Source organism: Lepidothrix coronata, unplaced genomic scaffold (assembly GCF_001604755.1).
Source record: "Lepidothrix coronata isolate B3197 unplaced genomic scaffold, Lepidothrix_coronata-1.0 Scaffold254, whole genome shotgun sequence".
Taxonomy (NCBI): Eukaryota; Metazoa; Chordata; class Aves; order Passeriformes; family Pipridae; genus Lepidothrix; species Lepidothrix coronata.
Window position 1 is genome coordinate 544,770 of NW_016690434.1, and position 15,128 is coordinate 559,897.

The 15,128-nt window shown below is 59.2% G+C and overlaps 1 protein-coding gene across 3 annotated transcripts in view; it reads left to right on the forward strand.

Moving 5' to 3' along the window:
- The window catches only part of LRSAM1 (leucine rich repeat and sterile alpha motif containing 1), a 29,318-nt gene extending 17,318 nt beyond the window's left edge, over window positions 1–12,000 (forward strand). For 2 of the 3 annotated variants that reach the window (XM_017835300.1, XM_017835301.1), the window contains 12 exons: window positions 199–243; window positions 1,283–1,353; window positions 2,758–2,857; window positions 3,085–3,172; window positions 3,849–3,923; window positions 5,531–5,611; window positions 7,879–7,974; window positions 8,561–8,659; window positions 9,655–9,786; window positions 10,205–10,286; window positions 10,542–10,690; window positions 11,083–12,000. In XM_017835300.1, the coding sequence (XP_017690789.1) occupies window positions 199–243; window positions 1,283–1,353; window positions 2,758–2,857; window positions 3,085–3,172; window positions 3,849–3,923; window positions 5,531–5,611; window positions 7,879–7,974; window positions 8,561–8,659; window positions 9,655–9,786; window positions 10,205–10,286; window positions 10,542–10,690; window positions 11,083–11,208 (1,144 nt within the window). In that variant the 3' untranslated portion in view covers window positions 11,209–12,000. Of the gene's footprint in view, window positions 1–198; window positions 244–1,282; window positions 1,354–2,757; window positions 2,858–3,084; window positions 3,173–3,848; window positions 3,924–5,530; window positions 5,612–6,144; window positions 7,855–7,878; window positions 7,975–8,560; window positions 8,660–9,654; window positions 9,787–10,204; window positions 10,287–10,541; window positions 10,691–11,082 lie in introns of those variants that run through there. The other variant, XM_017835302.1, reaches the window with a different exon arrangement.
- The last annotated feature ends 3,128 nt before the right edge of the window (window positions 12,001–15,128 follow it).

Consider the following 15,128-nt stretch of genomic DNA (forward strand, 5'->3'; position numbering starts at 1 on the left):
GTGCATGGGACCAAAGTTGTTTTCTCTCAGGCACATGGTGAGATTGTTGGGGCTGTTCTGTGCATGGCCAGGAGTTGGATGGTCCTTGTGAGTCCCTTCCAACTCAGGATATTCTATGACTCTGTGATTCTGCCCTCTGGAGAACCAGGATGTCCTGCTCAGCTTGATGAAAACCTCTTGTTTTATCTTTTTTTACAGGCAGAAACAAAGTTCAGACATTCTGAAGTCCTTGGAGAATGAGAGGTGAGTCCCCTTGAAACAAGCTCTTGTAGAAAAGGGACAAGGAGCTGGAAAAAGAGGGTTGGGAGCTTTCTTTCAGCCACCAATCTGAATCCACCCTAAGTCAGGGGAGGTTCTTCTCATACCTGCAGCTGGTTGTGGTCACTGTTGGAGACAAGACACCTGACTAGATGTGCCTGGTCTTACCCAGTCTGTCAAACCCGATGACATGGTACTTTTACCTCTTTTTCATCTCTGAATGGTCCTAGATGAGGAGTTTGGGAACAAAACCCTGTATTCCAATGTCAAGGGCTAACAGAGATCCTACATCTGTTGGAAAGCAAGGCAGTTATGGTCCAGTAATGTGTCCAGGCTGGGAGGAATGGAATCATGGAATCCCAGACTGATTTGGGTTGGAAGGGACCTTAAAGCTCATCTTGTTTCAATCCCCTGCCATGGGCAGGGACACCTTCCACTAGACCAGGTTGCCACTCAGCCAACACTCTGAGCCAACTCTGCCACCCAAAGTGATTGTCCCCAGCTCTGCCCTGCCTGGAACTGCCCCCTCCCCGCAGCCAACTGTGCTGGGCCCAGTGACCTGGATGAAAACCACCCAGTGTGTGTCAGATTGCTCTCCAACCACACCAGCTCCTGACCTGCTGTGTGTGTTTGTGTGCTGGGACAAGGATGGGGTGGTGAGGAGGGAGGCCAGGCAGTGGCACTGCTCACTTGGGCTCATCCTACCTCAGGAGAAAGGAAAGCCAAGGACTGGCACTGTGTTTGGGGAGAGTGTGTGCACGCTGTGTGGATGTTCTGTCTCTCAGAAAGACCAGCTCTCCTGTCAAAAGCCATTGTCCCCATGGTTTTGAGCAAAATTTGTGTTGTCTCTCATAAACTCGGAGGTTCCTCACCAAAAAATCACCCAGGCTTTGGTGTCTCTGCTAAGCCCAGCTTCCCTGAGCTGGTGGCAGGGCAAACCTGCCCAGCCTGGAGGCTCTGAGCTGGGTGGGTGGAGAAGGGCTCATCTGAAGGAGTGGCTGAACTGTTGCTGTTTGTTGGGCAGGATTAGGATGGAGCAGCTGATGGCAATAACCCAGGAGGAGACGGAGCAGCTGCGCAGACGGGAAGTGGCCTGTGAGTCCTGACAAGTCTTTGGGGTGGTGAAGTGAAGGCTCTGGAGCACCAGGAGCAGCTGAGGGAGCTGGGGGGGCTCAGCCTGGAGAAAAGGAGGCTCAAGGGGGACCTTCTCGCTTTCTACAACTCCCTGACAGGAGAGGGGAGCCGGGGGCGGGGCGGGCTCTGCTCCCAGGGAACAAGGGACAGGATGAGAGGAAACGGCCTCAAGTTGCACCAGGGGAGGGCCAGGTTGGATATTAGGAACCTTTTTTTCATGGAAAAGGTTGTCCAGCATTGGCACAGGCTGTGCAGGGCAGTGGTGGAGTCACCATCCCTGGAGGTGTTCAAAAAACATGTGGATGCAGCACTTGAGGACATGGATTAGTGGTGGACATGGTGGTGATGCTGATGGTTGGACTTGAGGATCTTAATGGTCATTTCCAACCTTAACAATTTTGTGATTCTGTGGAAGACCTGGTTCCTCTAGAGAAGCACTGGATGGGTGACAACCACCTGAGAGATGTTCTGGCACACACACATTGTGCTGTCACACACTCATTCTGATGTGGTCCTCGGTGCAATGGGGCAGAGCTGATCCATGCCTGCCACCTGCAGCTCACTGCTGGTTCTCCTGGAGGTACAAACCATGCTCCCTGTAGCCACAGCCTGTCACCAGAGGAGCTGGTGAGACTGGATATAACACACAAAGTGCTTCTTATTCCAGAGGTGCCCAACAGATGTGAACCCACCAGGTTCGTGTCTGGGGAACAAGAATGGTGCTGAGGAGCCTTTTCTGCTCATGCTGACCATGAACAGGGTGCAAGGGAAAAGGGGCACCCCAAGGATGGGTGACTGGCAGTGGCACAGCAGAGCTACAGCCCAACTGCTCCCTTCTCTCTGTGAGCAGTGACAGGACCCAGGGAACGGCTGGAGCTGTGCCAGGGCAGGGTCAGGTTGGATCTCAGGGAAATTTCTTCCCCCGGAGGGTGGTTGGGCACTGACCAGGCTCCCCAGGGCAGTGGGCACAGCCCCAAGGCTGCCAGAGCTCCAGGAGGGTTTGGACAATGCCCTGAGGGACAGAGTGGGATTGTTGGGGTGTCTGTGCAGGGCCAGGAGTTGGACTGGATGGTCCTTGGGCGTCCCTTCCTACTTCCCAGGAGATTCTGTTGTTCTGTGATCTGAGGCTTGGGAGGCAGCGACTGGGCTCCTCTGAGCCCTGAAGAGATGCAAGCACAGGCAGAGTGGAGTTCCCTCAGCTAATTTCACAATAAATAGCCACGATTCTTGCAGCTGGAGGGGTCTGCTCTGAGGTGAATGAAACAGGAGCAGCAAGGGCAGGTCGCAATGAGAGAGAGGGCTCTGTTATTTGGCAGTGAGTGCCTGTCCTGGACAGGGAGGCACTGACAGCCCTTCTGTCCCCAGCTGCCATGCAGCAAATGCTGGCTGAGACCTACAAGAACAAGCTCCTCCAAGTGACCTACGAGTCTCGTCGGCAAGACCTCGTCAGCCAGGCCTGCTCCAGGTACAGGGGTGGCTGGGACTGGGGGTGCTCCAGAAACAACCTTGTGAGCCTGTGACCTGCCCCCCAGGGCCTGTGTGGGTGTAGGAAGGAGGTGTTAAATCTGTGGCCTTCAGCTGTGCAGTCCTTATGTTCAGTAACACATTCTCCACCTGCACTCCCCATTGCCTGCTTTTCCTCTGGTTTGCCCCAAGAGTCCCAGGCCCAGCATTAACTCCATCTCCTTGCAGCCTAGCTGAGATGGATCAGAAGTTCCAGCAAATCCTGGATTGGCAACAGCTGGATCAGAACAAAGCTGTCAGTCAGATCCTGCAGCAGGTAGGGAAGGGAGCAAACTGCTCATGAGGGATTGAGGGGAAGCAGCTGCATGTGAAAGCAGGATCCACAGTGGGTCACAGGAGCAGCAGAGGCTGGGCTGCATGAAAAGTTATTTTATTTAACCCTTCATGCTAAACTTTAAGAATCTCTGGTGTCCTAACAAACTCACGTGGGCGGCTGAAGGAAAAATGGTTTTATTTTTTAACTGGGCAGCAAATTTTTAGAAAAAACAGAAGCACAGACCATGGGAAGCAAAATTGTTCTGATGATTGATAGAGAGGATTTTGAGACAGAAGTCCTGTCTTTTGGCTGGTTTCCTGGGTGGTTTGGGACAAGCTGCCCACAGGAAGCATTTCCAAAGCTCAGTTTTCAGAAGTGCTGGGCAGCCTTGGCAACCCTGTGGCACAGCCTGGGGGCTCAGTGCTGCTGAAGGGGGGAGGTGGGGGTCATACAGAGCACTCCAGATGTGTGTTTGAAGAACATGAACATTTCTCTGTGTGTCTGTAAGATGGGTTTTACCTGTTGGGACTCTGGGCTCTCAGTCATGGTCACAGGACACTTGCCCAGAGCAAGCACTGCTTGCCCAAGCACCTGAGTCCCTGCCAGGCAGCAGTTTCTGAGCCCATTAGCAACTGCATGAACCACCTCACTGAGCAGGATTTTGCCTGTCCTGTAGATTGAGATGCAGAAAGCTGCCTTTGAAGCTCTCCAGGTGAAGAAGGATCTTATGCACCGGCAGATCAGGAACCAGGTGAGTCAACAACAGAGGAAAGAGCAACCAGCTCCTCACTGTTCAGTGAGACCCTCGTGAGGAAGAGCAAAGTGCTGTGAGCACAGAGCAGGGGCTGCAGGATATGAAGGGCTCTGGTGTTGCTGAGAGCTCTGGAGTGCAGAGTTGGGCAGTGTTGGTTTAACTCCAGTCTCCCAGCTCCAAGGGAGGGAGTGTCAAAGCAGGTTTTAGGTTCCTGGAGGTGGTGGCATTGCCATTGCTTCAGTCAGTCACCTCAGCACTGGTGGGTGAAGCACTGGAGAGCTGTCACTAGAGGACAGACCTGCACTGGCTCTGGGGGGTGATCTGCAATTGCAACTATGATTTCTTTTGGGCTGTGTGCTTGGCAGGGCTGCTGTTTGCACATGAGTCCACTGCATCTCCATCCAGCACATCAGAACTGCCCCTCGGGCCATGAGTTCACCTTTTCTTTCCCATTCTCAGCCTGTTTGTGAGCTCCATTCTGCAAAAGGTGCAATGCTATAGTTGGGGGTAAGAACAGGAGCTGGTGGAGAAATTAGCACTGGATGATGCAGGAGGGTGGGAAGGTAGCAGTGGGTGATGCAGGAGGGTGGGAAGGTAGCAGTGGATGATGCAGGAGGGTGGGAAGGTAGCAGTGGGTGATGCAGGAGGGTGGGAAGGTGGGAAGGTAGCAGTGGATGATGCAGGAAGGTGGGAAGGTAGCAGTGGATGATGCAGGAAGGTGGGTTGCTGGTTTCTGACACAGTGCTCCAGAATCTTCCCTCTCCTCATCAGACACTAGCAGAGAAGTCTCAAGTCAAGATTTGGTGGATAATCTTAAGAGCTTGGATATTTTTAGTCACCCAGTGACCAATCTCTGCTGGAAGCCCATGAACTGTGCACAGACCACACCCAGGAGACGAGTGAAAACTCTCCATCCTCACCTGAGCTCACCCACAAGAGCCCTGCAGTTTGATCCCACTTGCTCTGTAGACAAAGGAGATTTGTTCCTTGATAGCAAGGAACCTTTCACCCTTGGAGCCAGCCCACCCTGGAGGTGGTGCAGGGGCAGGGAAGGGGCAGAGCCCCAGGGCCAGGGAGCTCCATGGTCGGTGGCAGGCGTTGGTGGCCTGGGGACAGTCGATGGCCTGGCAGGTGGGTGAGCTGGGCTCTCATCTTGGCTTTGCTCTGGCATCTTGGGCAACTCACTGCAACTCACTCCACCTCTCTGTGTCCCAATTGTCCCTCCTGGAAGAGCAGGTATCATTATGGGATTGCTGGAGCATCTGGAAACAGGGCCTTGCCCCAGGAATCTGCAGTTTGAGCTTTGGTGCTGGCAGGGCTCTGGCTCTGCCTTCCAGAGTGGCTGCAAAGGTTTGGGTGCACAAACTGGTTCTAGACTTGAACAGAAGGTGTTTAGAGTAGAGAGACAATTAGAGAGTGGGGGACACAGTTCCTCAGGCAAAGGAAGAGTGACCCTGAGCACACACATCACTGAGGGGCATGAGCAGCTCCCCCCAACCTCTGCAGTGCCACCCCTGCCAGGGCACCAGTCAGACCTCATTTTGAAAGAGCATAAATTAAAGTAATTTCAAATGTCAGTAAAAAATGTTTCATCTTCTGTTTAGATTAAATTAATAGAAACAGAGTTATTGCAGCTGACACAGCTGGAGTTAAAGAGGCAAGAACTGGACACAGAGACGCTGCAGGTACGTGGGGCTCTGGGGCTGCCCCCCCCTCTGCTCTGGGATTGCCACAGCTCCACTGCTTCCTTTGCTCCTTGCAGCTTCCAGGTGGTTTTGTGCTTAGTCAGAAGGTACTTCCCCCCAGGACACCACCAACCCCTCTTTGTGCTGTGGGAACATTGCTTCTGCTCCCAAACTGCTTTTCCAGGGGAGAGAGAGGAGCCCTGACAGGGATGGGCAGTTCCAGGTGTGCTGGGCGGGGAAGGAGTTTGTGATCCGGTTGTTGGCTGTCCCCAGAACACCTGCCTGCTGTGCATCACATCTTCTTACATTGTGCTGTGTTTTGGTTTTACATACCTGCCAGTGATGGCTCCAGCTCCCCCCTTCATTCCTAAGCCTTTTCTCCTGGGCTCTGCCCCACCATCCCACCGTTTGATGGGCTGCCTCCATCAGCAGTCACACACCGAGGAATGTCAGGTTTAGCTTAAGCAGCTTGGCTTTAGATTTTGCTACAATGCCTTTACATCACTTGTTTTCTTCTGTGTGCCCTGTGCCAGGTCAGGCCACCTGTTCAGTCAGCCCCAAGTCAGTACCAAGGCCGTGTCCTTTCCCAGAGCAGGCACACAGCATGGGAAGTGCTGACCCGAGGCAGGATTGCCCCTGAGCCCGGTGCTGGGCCCTTCAGGGGTAAGATTTGGGTTGTGCTGCCTGACCTCACACAGCTCCTCTGTGGTGTTGGGGGGCACAGGGTGAAGGACCACCCAGAGTTCGTGCAGGGCAGACCAGGGAGGCCCAGGCAGGTGTAATTCAGGTGACACCAGGGTTGTGTGACTGGTGAACACAGGAGCTGCAGGAAACAGCTCTGCCCAGGTACCCACCTGCAGCTTCAGCACTGGGAGCCAAGAACTGAGGCATGGACACCTGGATGTCTCTGGATCCCCCTGCCCTTGGTGGTCTGCAGCCAAAGGGGCCCTGCTGGGGTTGATCCCCCAGGGCACGGGCAGTGCCCAGAAGTGCCTTGGCAGAAGCTTTTCTGCAGCCAGGTGCAGAACCAGGTGCTTCACCCCGGGATAAGGTGCTTTAGTAATGACCTTGATAGATGTTTGGGAAGAACAGAGACATCCTGGGGAAGGGCTGGCACAGGTCTGTGGGAGGATCCCGGCGAGTCTCCGCAGTGCCGTGAGCAGGGAGGGCACCCCAAGGCTGAAGGGACTGGAACAGCTCCCACCAGTCACCAGTTGTCCCTCTCCCTTCTGTGGAGGTCCTGATGCCTCCTGCCTCCATCAGGGCAAAGTGTTTCTGGTCACCAGGTGGTGGGTTTGGCCTGTGACAGGCAGGTGTTCCTCTGTCCAACAGGATCTTGTCCCTGTGCAGGGTCCAGGTGCTGATCCCAGCTGGACAGGGCTTGGAGCAACCTGGGCTAGTGGAAGGTGTCCCTGCCCATGGCAGGGGTGGAACGAATGAGCTTTAAGGTCCCTTCCAACCAAACCATTCCAGGATTCTATGATCCATGAAGGTTTCCCCAAACTTCAGTATCTATCACTGTCCCTCTGTCCATGGACATCTGAGTCCTTGTGGCTGATGAGCACTGGGAATGATCCTCCTGGCAGGTTGAGTGAGCTGGGACTGAGCCATGCAGAGATGCCCCATGGCTGGACATTCCCAAGCCCACCAACCTCTCCATTGCCAGGGTGTGGCTCCAGGGATGCCTGACCTGGCCCTGGGACCTGGCGGTGCTTGGGGTGAGACCCCAGGGAAAGGAAGCTCCCCAAAGGCATGGGGAGGTTCCCACCTTACCTGTCCTTACCTGCAGGCTTCTAGACCTACTTTCAGGTGGTCTTTCTCAGACCAGGACAGGTTGGACTGGGCTGGGAGCAACCTGGTCTGGTGGAAGGTGTCCCTGCCCATGACAGGGCATGGAACGAGTGAGCTTTAAGGTCCTTTCCAACACAAACCAGTCTGGGATTCCATGATTCCAGACAGTGGGACCATGAACACTTGCAGTGCCTTTGGCTGAAGTTCTGATGGAGTGATTTGGAGTTGCTGCAGCTGCTGTGGGCTGGGGCTGCCCAGGCTGTGCTGGGGGTGGCACTGCCAGGTACAGGGCAGTGCAGGACTGAAGGGAAGGGGCTCAGCTCAGCTCTGCCGTGCCAGCTGCTGGGAGAGGCTGTGGAGCACAGGGATTCCACACCCACAGTGCCTGGTTTGGGTCTGGTAAGTGCTGTGCTGGGCAGGGGCAGGGTGGCAGCCCCGTGGTGGGACCTGTGGGTGCCAGAGCCCTCCCGTTGCAGGAGGCGGTGGCGGAGCAGCGCCAGGCACTCGGCTGCCTGCTGGAACAGCTGCTCAAGGAGAAGAAGCAGAGGGAGGAAGAACTGCAACAAATCCTGGTAATGAAGCCCCTCCTTAGGTGCTGTAGATGAGGAGGTGTTTGGGTTGGCTGCAGGAAGAGTCCCCGGGTCAGTGTGGGAGTAAAGGGGAGCAGAGTGGGGTGGGAATAAAGAGGAGCAGAGCAGGGCTCTGCGGGCTGTGTCCAGATCCAGAGGCCAATTCAGTTCCAGAAGGTTCTAATGTGAGTTCTGGGGGGCACAGCACCACTCCCTGGTGCAGCATGAGGCACCATTATCATCAGTGTCCCCTGTCAGGAAAGGCTGCTGTCAGGGGGATGAGCACAATCCCACAAGGGCCCTCCCTGCCTGTGTTCCTGCAATCCTGCAGACACCAGGCTCTCCTGAGCTTTGGGAGCCCAATGTCTGGGGCAAAGGGAGTGGGGGGATGCACCTTTGGACTGGCTGGGGGGATCAAAGTGGGACCAGCCTGCAAAGGCCAGAAGTGCCCATTTCCCCTCACAGGGCTCTGGCTGGGCCCTGCTCAGCCCAGGCTGTGGGTTCCCCTCCTGCACATCCAGCTCCAGCTTCCCTAAACCCCCCTGGCCGTGTTCCCTCGGGCTGTTGAATGAATGAATTTGTTTTTCAGCTGGAAATGGAGGCAAAGAGTGAAACCAAGCAGGAGAACTACTGGCTGATCCAGTACCAGCGCCTGCTGAACCAGAAGCCCCTCTCCCTGAAACTCCAGGTGCTGCTGTTGTCACTGCTCCCACTGTGGTTGTGCTCTCTCTGAAATGAGGGGGGAGCAAGGGCAGCCCCTGAGCCCACATGTCCCCCTGGGAGCAGGGCCCAGACCCCTCACACAGCCCCCGGGCTGCCCATGGGGCTCTGAGCTCCCTCATTCCTGCCCGTGGAGGGGATGGGGCTGCCCAGCTCTGTCCAGAGCCAACAGCTCAATGTTCCCAGCAGGAGCTGCTGTCCCACCCTCAAACTGCTGGCCAGCAGCAGAGGACTCTCAGTAGCCTCCAGGCAGGGCTTCTCATTCCACCTGAACACCCAAATGGTTCTGCTTGGCTCCCCAAATTTCCCTGCAGATCCATCTCCATGTGGCTACTCCTGCCCTTACGGCCTGAGCCAGGACTTTGTGCTGGTAAACACCCCCAGGGTGGGCACAGGGAGATGGATCTGAACTCTGCCCATGCAGAGCTGGCAAAGCAGGTGCTGCCAGAGTGGTGCTTTGGTTCATGAGGGGAGACTCAGTATGGTCTGCAGCTTCCTCAGGAGGGGCAGCTCCAAGCTCTGGTCCCTGTGAGCAGTGACAGGACCTCAGGGAGCAGTTGGAGCTGTGCCAGGGCAGGGTCAGGTTGGATCTCAGGAAAAGGTTCTTCCCCCAGAGGGTGGTTGGCACTGACCAGGCTCCCCAGGGCAGTGGGCACAGCCCCAAGGCTGCCAGAGCTCCAGGAGGGTTTGGACAAGGCTCTGAGGGACAGGATGGGATTGTTGGGGTTGTCTGTGCAGGGCCAGGGGTTGGACTGGATGATCCCTGTGGGTCCCTTCCAGCTCAGGGTGTTCTGTGACTCCCAGACCGCAGCGTTTTGAATTGTGCTCATGAAACCCCTGGGGCCGGAGCTGCTCCAGCTGTTGGGCTTTCAGGCTCTCGTGTGTTGGGGATGCAGAATGCCTGGAGCAGGGCAGGGATGAGCACACTGCTGCCTGGCCTCAGGGGCACGCTGTGTCTTGCAGGAGCAGGGTCTGGAGCAGCAGCTGGTGGCCCTGCTGCTGGAGCTCTGTGCTGAGCAGTACCTGCCCGTGTTCGCGCACCACCGCCTGTCCTTGGAGGCTCTTGGCACCATGACTGCCAGTGACCTGGAAAAGGTATGAGCCAGCAGATCCACAGTGTGGGACAACAACAACACCACCACAGACTGACCCTGCCCTTGCCTGCAGCCCCCTGTGCCCGGCAGGGCTGGCAGGACGAGGGTTGGTGCTCTGGGGTGTCACCTCCCAGCAGGGCAAAGTGCCCTCACTGCTCTGGGCCTGGCCCTGTGAGCAGTGGCTGTCCCAGGGACTTGCAGGGTGAGCTGCAGCCTGGCTGCATCTTCAGACATCCTTCAGATGCTCTTTAAGTAGAAATGGCACCGGGGAATTCCCTTGTCTGGCTTTGGTGCCTGGTGGAGGGGCTTCTTTTGGCGTGGCCGGGTCTTGTCAGCGAGGCCCCAGAGTTTGCAGTGTCCCCTTAGGGCCATCAGCCCCCTGTCCCCTGTGGAGTTAACAGCCTGCTCTTGCCCCACAGCTCGGTGTGGTGGAGGCTGGCCTGCAGCGTGCCATCCTCAGGAGGGCTCAGGAGATCCTGGCTGTGGCCAAGACCATCCCAGGTACCCCCAGTTCTCTTCTCCCTGTGTTTGACATGTTTTACACTCACAGCAGGTACCCGAGAGGTCTGTGGGTCAGATGGCAGTGGAGCTGTGCAGGGCTGCTCTGTGAGGAGGGGGGCAGGAAGGGCTGTGCTATCGAGCTGGTCCCTCTGAGTTCCTGATTTCTTGGACCCCTGTGCTTGCAGCCCTCCCCACGTGTGCTGGGTGGGCATGGGCAGCTCTCCAGGTGCTCAGACCTCCTGTTTGTGGTTGCAGAGCTGCAGAGGGGGGTGGACACCGAGGTCCCTGCAGCCCTAGAGCCCAGTGCTCCCCTGGAGGAGCCCCCGAGCCCCGAGGGCCCCACGGCCCCACCTCTGCAGTGGGAGGAGAGGAAGTCGGAGTGCGTTGTGTGCATGGAACAGGAGGTGAGACCCTGGGGCAGCTGGGGCTGGAGCAGGGGTGGGGTGAGGGCAGCATCCAGCACATCCCCTGGCTCCTGGGTGCTCATCCCTCCAGCTCCCGGGCACTGCAGCAGGGAGGGAGGGAGAGAGGACAGAGCCCTCTCTGTGCAGGCTTGGGCAGGACCTCGCTGAGCTCCTGTGCTGTCTGTCCATCCAGCAGCTGTGGGAAGTGTTCGTGGGGCTGGTCATTTCACCCCTGTCCCGTGTCCTTCCCCGGGTCCTGTCACTCCCGCTCGGCACAGCCCGGGGCTGAGCTGGGCTGTGGGGCTCCGCCTCCCACACTGACACCCTGGGCTGGGATGGGTGTTAGGGGCCAGCAGCCCTCTCCATGTCCTCTCCTGCGTCTCTTCCCGCAGCCCCAGATGATTTTTCTGCCCTGTGGCCACGTCTGCTGCTGCCAGAGCTGCTGCGAGCGGCTGCTCTCGTGTCCCCTGTGCCGCCGGGACATCGCTCAGCGCGTCCGCATCTTCCACAGCGGGTAGGCTGGGCCGGGAGCGCCTTCCCGGGGTGACCCCCCTGCTGCTCCGTGCCAGTGTCACACAGCCCCTGCCCAGCATGTCCAGCACTGCCCTCCCCGTGCTCCAGGAGTCTGAGCATCCTCCGTGTTCCCCGATGGCTTCTCAGCATCCACCTCGGGCTCCTTCGGATGAATCCCCTCCTCCTCCTGCCTGCCCGGGAGCGCTGGGGGATGGAACTGGGTGCCCCTCCTCTCTGGCAGAGGGATTTGCCTTCAGAAAGGCCCCTGGCTCAGCAGAGACACCGTCAGTGTTTCCTGGAGGTGGGGAATCTCCCGTGGGAGGACTCTGTCGGGCCGTGCTGTGTGCTGGGTGCTGACAGTGCCTTGTACCTCTGCCATGCCAAAGGTTCTGCTCTGGAGACCCCCCAGGAGCGTGTCTGGGGCTGCAGCCACAGCTCCCTGACCCCTAGTTCCTGTGGGAGGGGAGAGTCTGGAACAGCCCCAGGACTAGAGGGACCTGCTCTGGCCAGAGGGGCCCAGGGAGGTCCCTCATCCAAAAATCATGTTGGAGCAGAAAGTGTCTCTGTCAACACCGATCTGGTGGTGAGCAGGGGGCTGGGGCTGCTCCCAGCACAGATCCACGTTTCCTCTGTGCACGAGGGTGTGGGGAGTTCTCCATCACCCTCAGTAGGCACCGATCCCCCTCTGTGCATCTGCTCCTGACCCTCAAGTATAAAAATGCTGCCACGATTCCAGTCCCACCTCAGCCCTTCCCCCAGAGCAGCCATTAAACTGCAGCTGGTTTCTGCTGGTGGGTGTTTGCTGCCTTTTTCCTTCTGGAGGGGGGGATGGCTGAAATCCAGGGGCTGTGGAATACGGGTGAAGCTGCCACGTGCTCAGCTGTCCAGGTGTCACCCTCCTCCTCTCTGTGTCAGACTGGGAGGATCTTGGACTTCTCCAAGGGAGTTTCTCACTGCAGAGCTGCCCCGGGGAGGTCCAGGCACTGGGAGACCTTGGACCCTGTGCTGGGGTCACCTCATGTGTGTGGCCTCGTGGAGGTGGTGGGTGGGCAGTGCCCAGCACTGTGTGTTCTGTGCTGTCCTGGGAACGTGCCACAGCAGCAGGGCCGGGTCTGTGTGGCCCTGGCTGAGCCCCTCGGGGACATCCTGGGGACATTTCCAGCCTCTGTCTTGAGGTTGAGGTGTGGCTGCACATCCAGGGGGCCGGGCCAGGGGACACAGCGGGAGCAGCTGGTGCTTGGGGTGCAGGAGGGGAGCATTGGGGTGCTCGAATGAGGGCAGGAGGGGGTTAGGAGGGGATCACCCACCCGCATCACTCCCATGCCCCCTCGCCTGGCCGTGTGTGGGCAGAGGGGTGCTCAGCATTCCCCGGGATCGAATGAGGGGGAAGGAGTCAGACTGGCCCAGGAATGAGACACGGCGAGGCAGCAGGAGGGTGGTGGGTCCCACCCACCCTCTGCAGAGCCCCATCCCCGCAGGGAGCCCCCACTGTGTCCCACTCAGGGATCGCACGGGGAGCCCCACGAGTCCGGATGGAGGGGGAGGAGAGCCGAGACCTGCTCGGCAGCAGCGATGCTGCAACGCCACCCCCTCTTCCCACCGCCCCCTCCGCCCCAGCCGGTGACCGCCTTCGTGCCCCCGGGCCGTGCTGGGGGTGATAATGAGTGACAGGAGCTCAGGACAAGGTCCGCCGCCTGCCCCTAAAGAGGTGCCAGCGCCAGCACTTCCCGGCGCGTCGGCAGTGCCGGGGCTGCCCTTCGTCCCCAGGGAAACCACGAGTCCCCAGGGCCACCACAGCTCCCCAGCCCCACGCAGGGCCGACCCCGGTCAGCCGTGGATGGGAACAGACCAGCTGGAGCATCCCGCGGGAGCCTGGGCACTGCCGCGCGATGATGCCCCGGGTCACCCCAGGTGGTGCTCGGGCGTTTTCAGATTGCAGAAAAATTTAAAAAAAAATAAAAAAAAAGCATCCTCACGCTTTGCCCTCATCCAGCCCCAGCTGTGCAGCCCCCTGTGCTCAGCACAACCATCCCCTGCCCTCGGAGGGCTCCGGAGCCCCGAGGGGGCCGTGCTGGTGCTGTCCGGGGTCACCCCCTGCCCCGGGAGGGTGTGAAATGGGTGCAAGACGGGGCTCTTGTGCCCACGGCTGACCCCGTCCTGCAGCAAAATAACGACAGAAATGGTGCTTGGGGAACGTTGAGAATACAATGGATTTGGGAATGGAAAAGGCAGGGGACAGCAGGGTTTGGGGGCAGTGGAGGAGGAGCGTTCCCGCTGTGCCGCTCCAGTGCCCGCCGGGCCCCCGGGGCCGGGCTGGAGTTCGGGGGGTGGTTCTGGCCCCCTCACCCCACCCTGGGCACGGCCACCGCCCGCCCCCGCCTTCAAAAGGACACGGCCGTGCCCCCGTTCCCTGTGTGCCCTCAGAGCCATGGCAGCGGGCCCGGAGGCCGCCAGGGAGTGCGGGATCTGCTACGAGGCGTATTGGGGGGCCGGGGGCCCCCCCCAGGAGCTGCCCTGCCGGCACTCGCTGTGCCGGCGCTGCCTGCGCAGGCTGGTCTGTCGCGCTGCCACCGTGACCTTCGTCAGCTGCCCCTTCTGCAGGATGGTGACGCTGCTGCCCGAGGTGCCCCCCGCTGCCCCCGGGGCCACCCCGGCCTCGGGGACCCCTCGCGGGGAGGAGGAGGATGGGGAGGAAGGCGGCGGTGCCCTCCCGGGCTCCGGGCGAGGCTCGGGGCGGCCCGTGGCCGTGGAGGTGATGTGCCCGTCCCACGGGCCCGTCTTCGCCGTGAGCGGCTCCGTGTCCCCCTGCGGGCCCCGCCGCGGCTCCGAGGCCCCGGGCGGCTTCGTGCTGGGGCTGCTGGGCCGGGGGGTCCTGCTGGACACGCAGCCCCCGCTCGCCTCCATGGAGAACCTGCGGCTCGGCTTCGCCGCCGGCATCCTCGTGCTCATCGTCTCCACCTTCTTCCTGCTCGTCTTCCTCAAGTAGGTCCGGATGGCGGAGGGGGGCTCCCGTCCCACCCCAGCCAGCCCCAATGATGGACCCAGCGGCGGGGCAGGGACGGCTCAGCCCGTGGATACCTCGGGACGCGGCACCCGCTGGATCCAGCCCGGGCACTCGGGGCCCGCAGGACGCTCGGCTGCCCCGCACACGAGCCCCGGGGCATCAGACTCTTTAAAAATTAACTTACTGCAGCTCTTTCCTTCACCCCCGGGGTCTGGCCGTGCTCGTGTTCCATTCTTGACATTCCCGACCCCTCCGGATCCCACGGCAGCAGCTCGGAGGGAGTCACAGCGGGGGCCACACTCACTTCCCGGTGGAAAATCCCCCGGCTGCACCTCAGTCCACCGGGCATCGGGAACGGGAAGGGTCCTGCAGTGCTTCCCTGGGGGGAAAGCTGTTCCAAGGCAACTAAGAGCCCTTTCCTGTGTGGACAGAGCCTGCAGAGGACCGAGGGAGCCGGGATGGGCCCCGCAGAGACTCGAGCCATTAAAGCCAGAGTGGGCCCAGCACCGTGTCCCGTGGTGTTTCTGTGAATCCAGCACAGGCAGGGCAGGGCTGAGCACCAGGCCCACCTGTGGAGAAGGGGCTCCTCTTCCCCAGCTTCCCCCCACAACTCTCTCTTGGTCACATCCTCAGCAAGGTCCCTCCCTGTCACCAGAACTCAGCACCCAGGATCAGAATTGGCCCCTTCACAGTGACAGCAGCATCCCCTCCTTGGCCCTGGCACGTCCATCCCTCCCAGAGCCTGCTGGCTCCAGGAGCTCCCTCACCCTCACCCTTCCTGCACCCAAGGCAGGTGCACACATGGTTAATTCAGATCCTGAGACTGAGCCAGAAAAAACCCGGGAGCTCCAGGCTGAGGCAGACGGCAGGGTGGGGAAGGGGTTGTGTTACCTGCTGTGAGAGGGCCAAGTTTCAATCTCG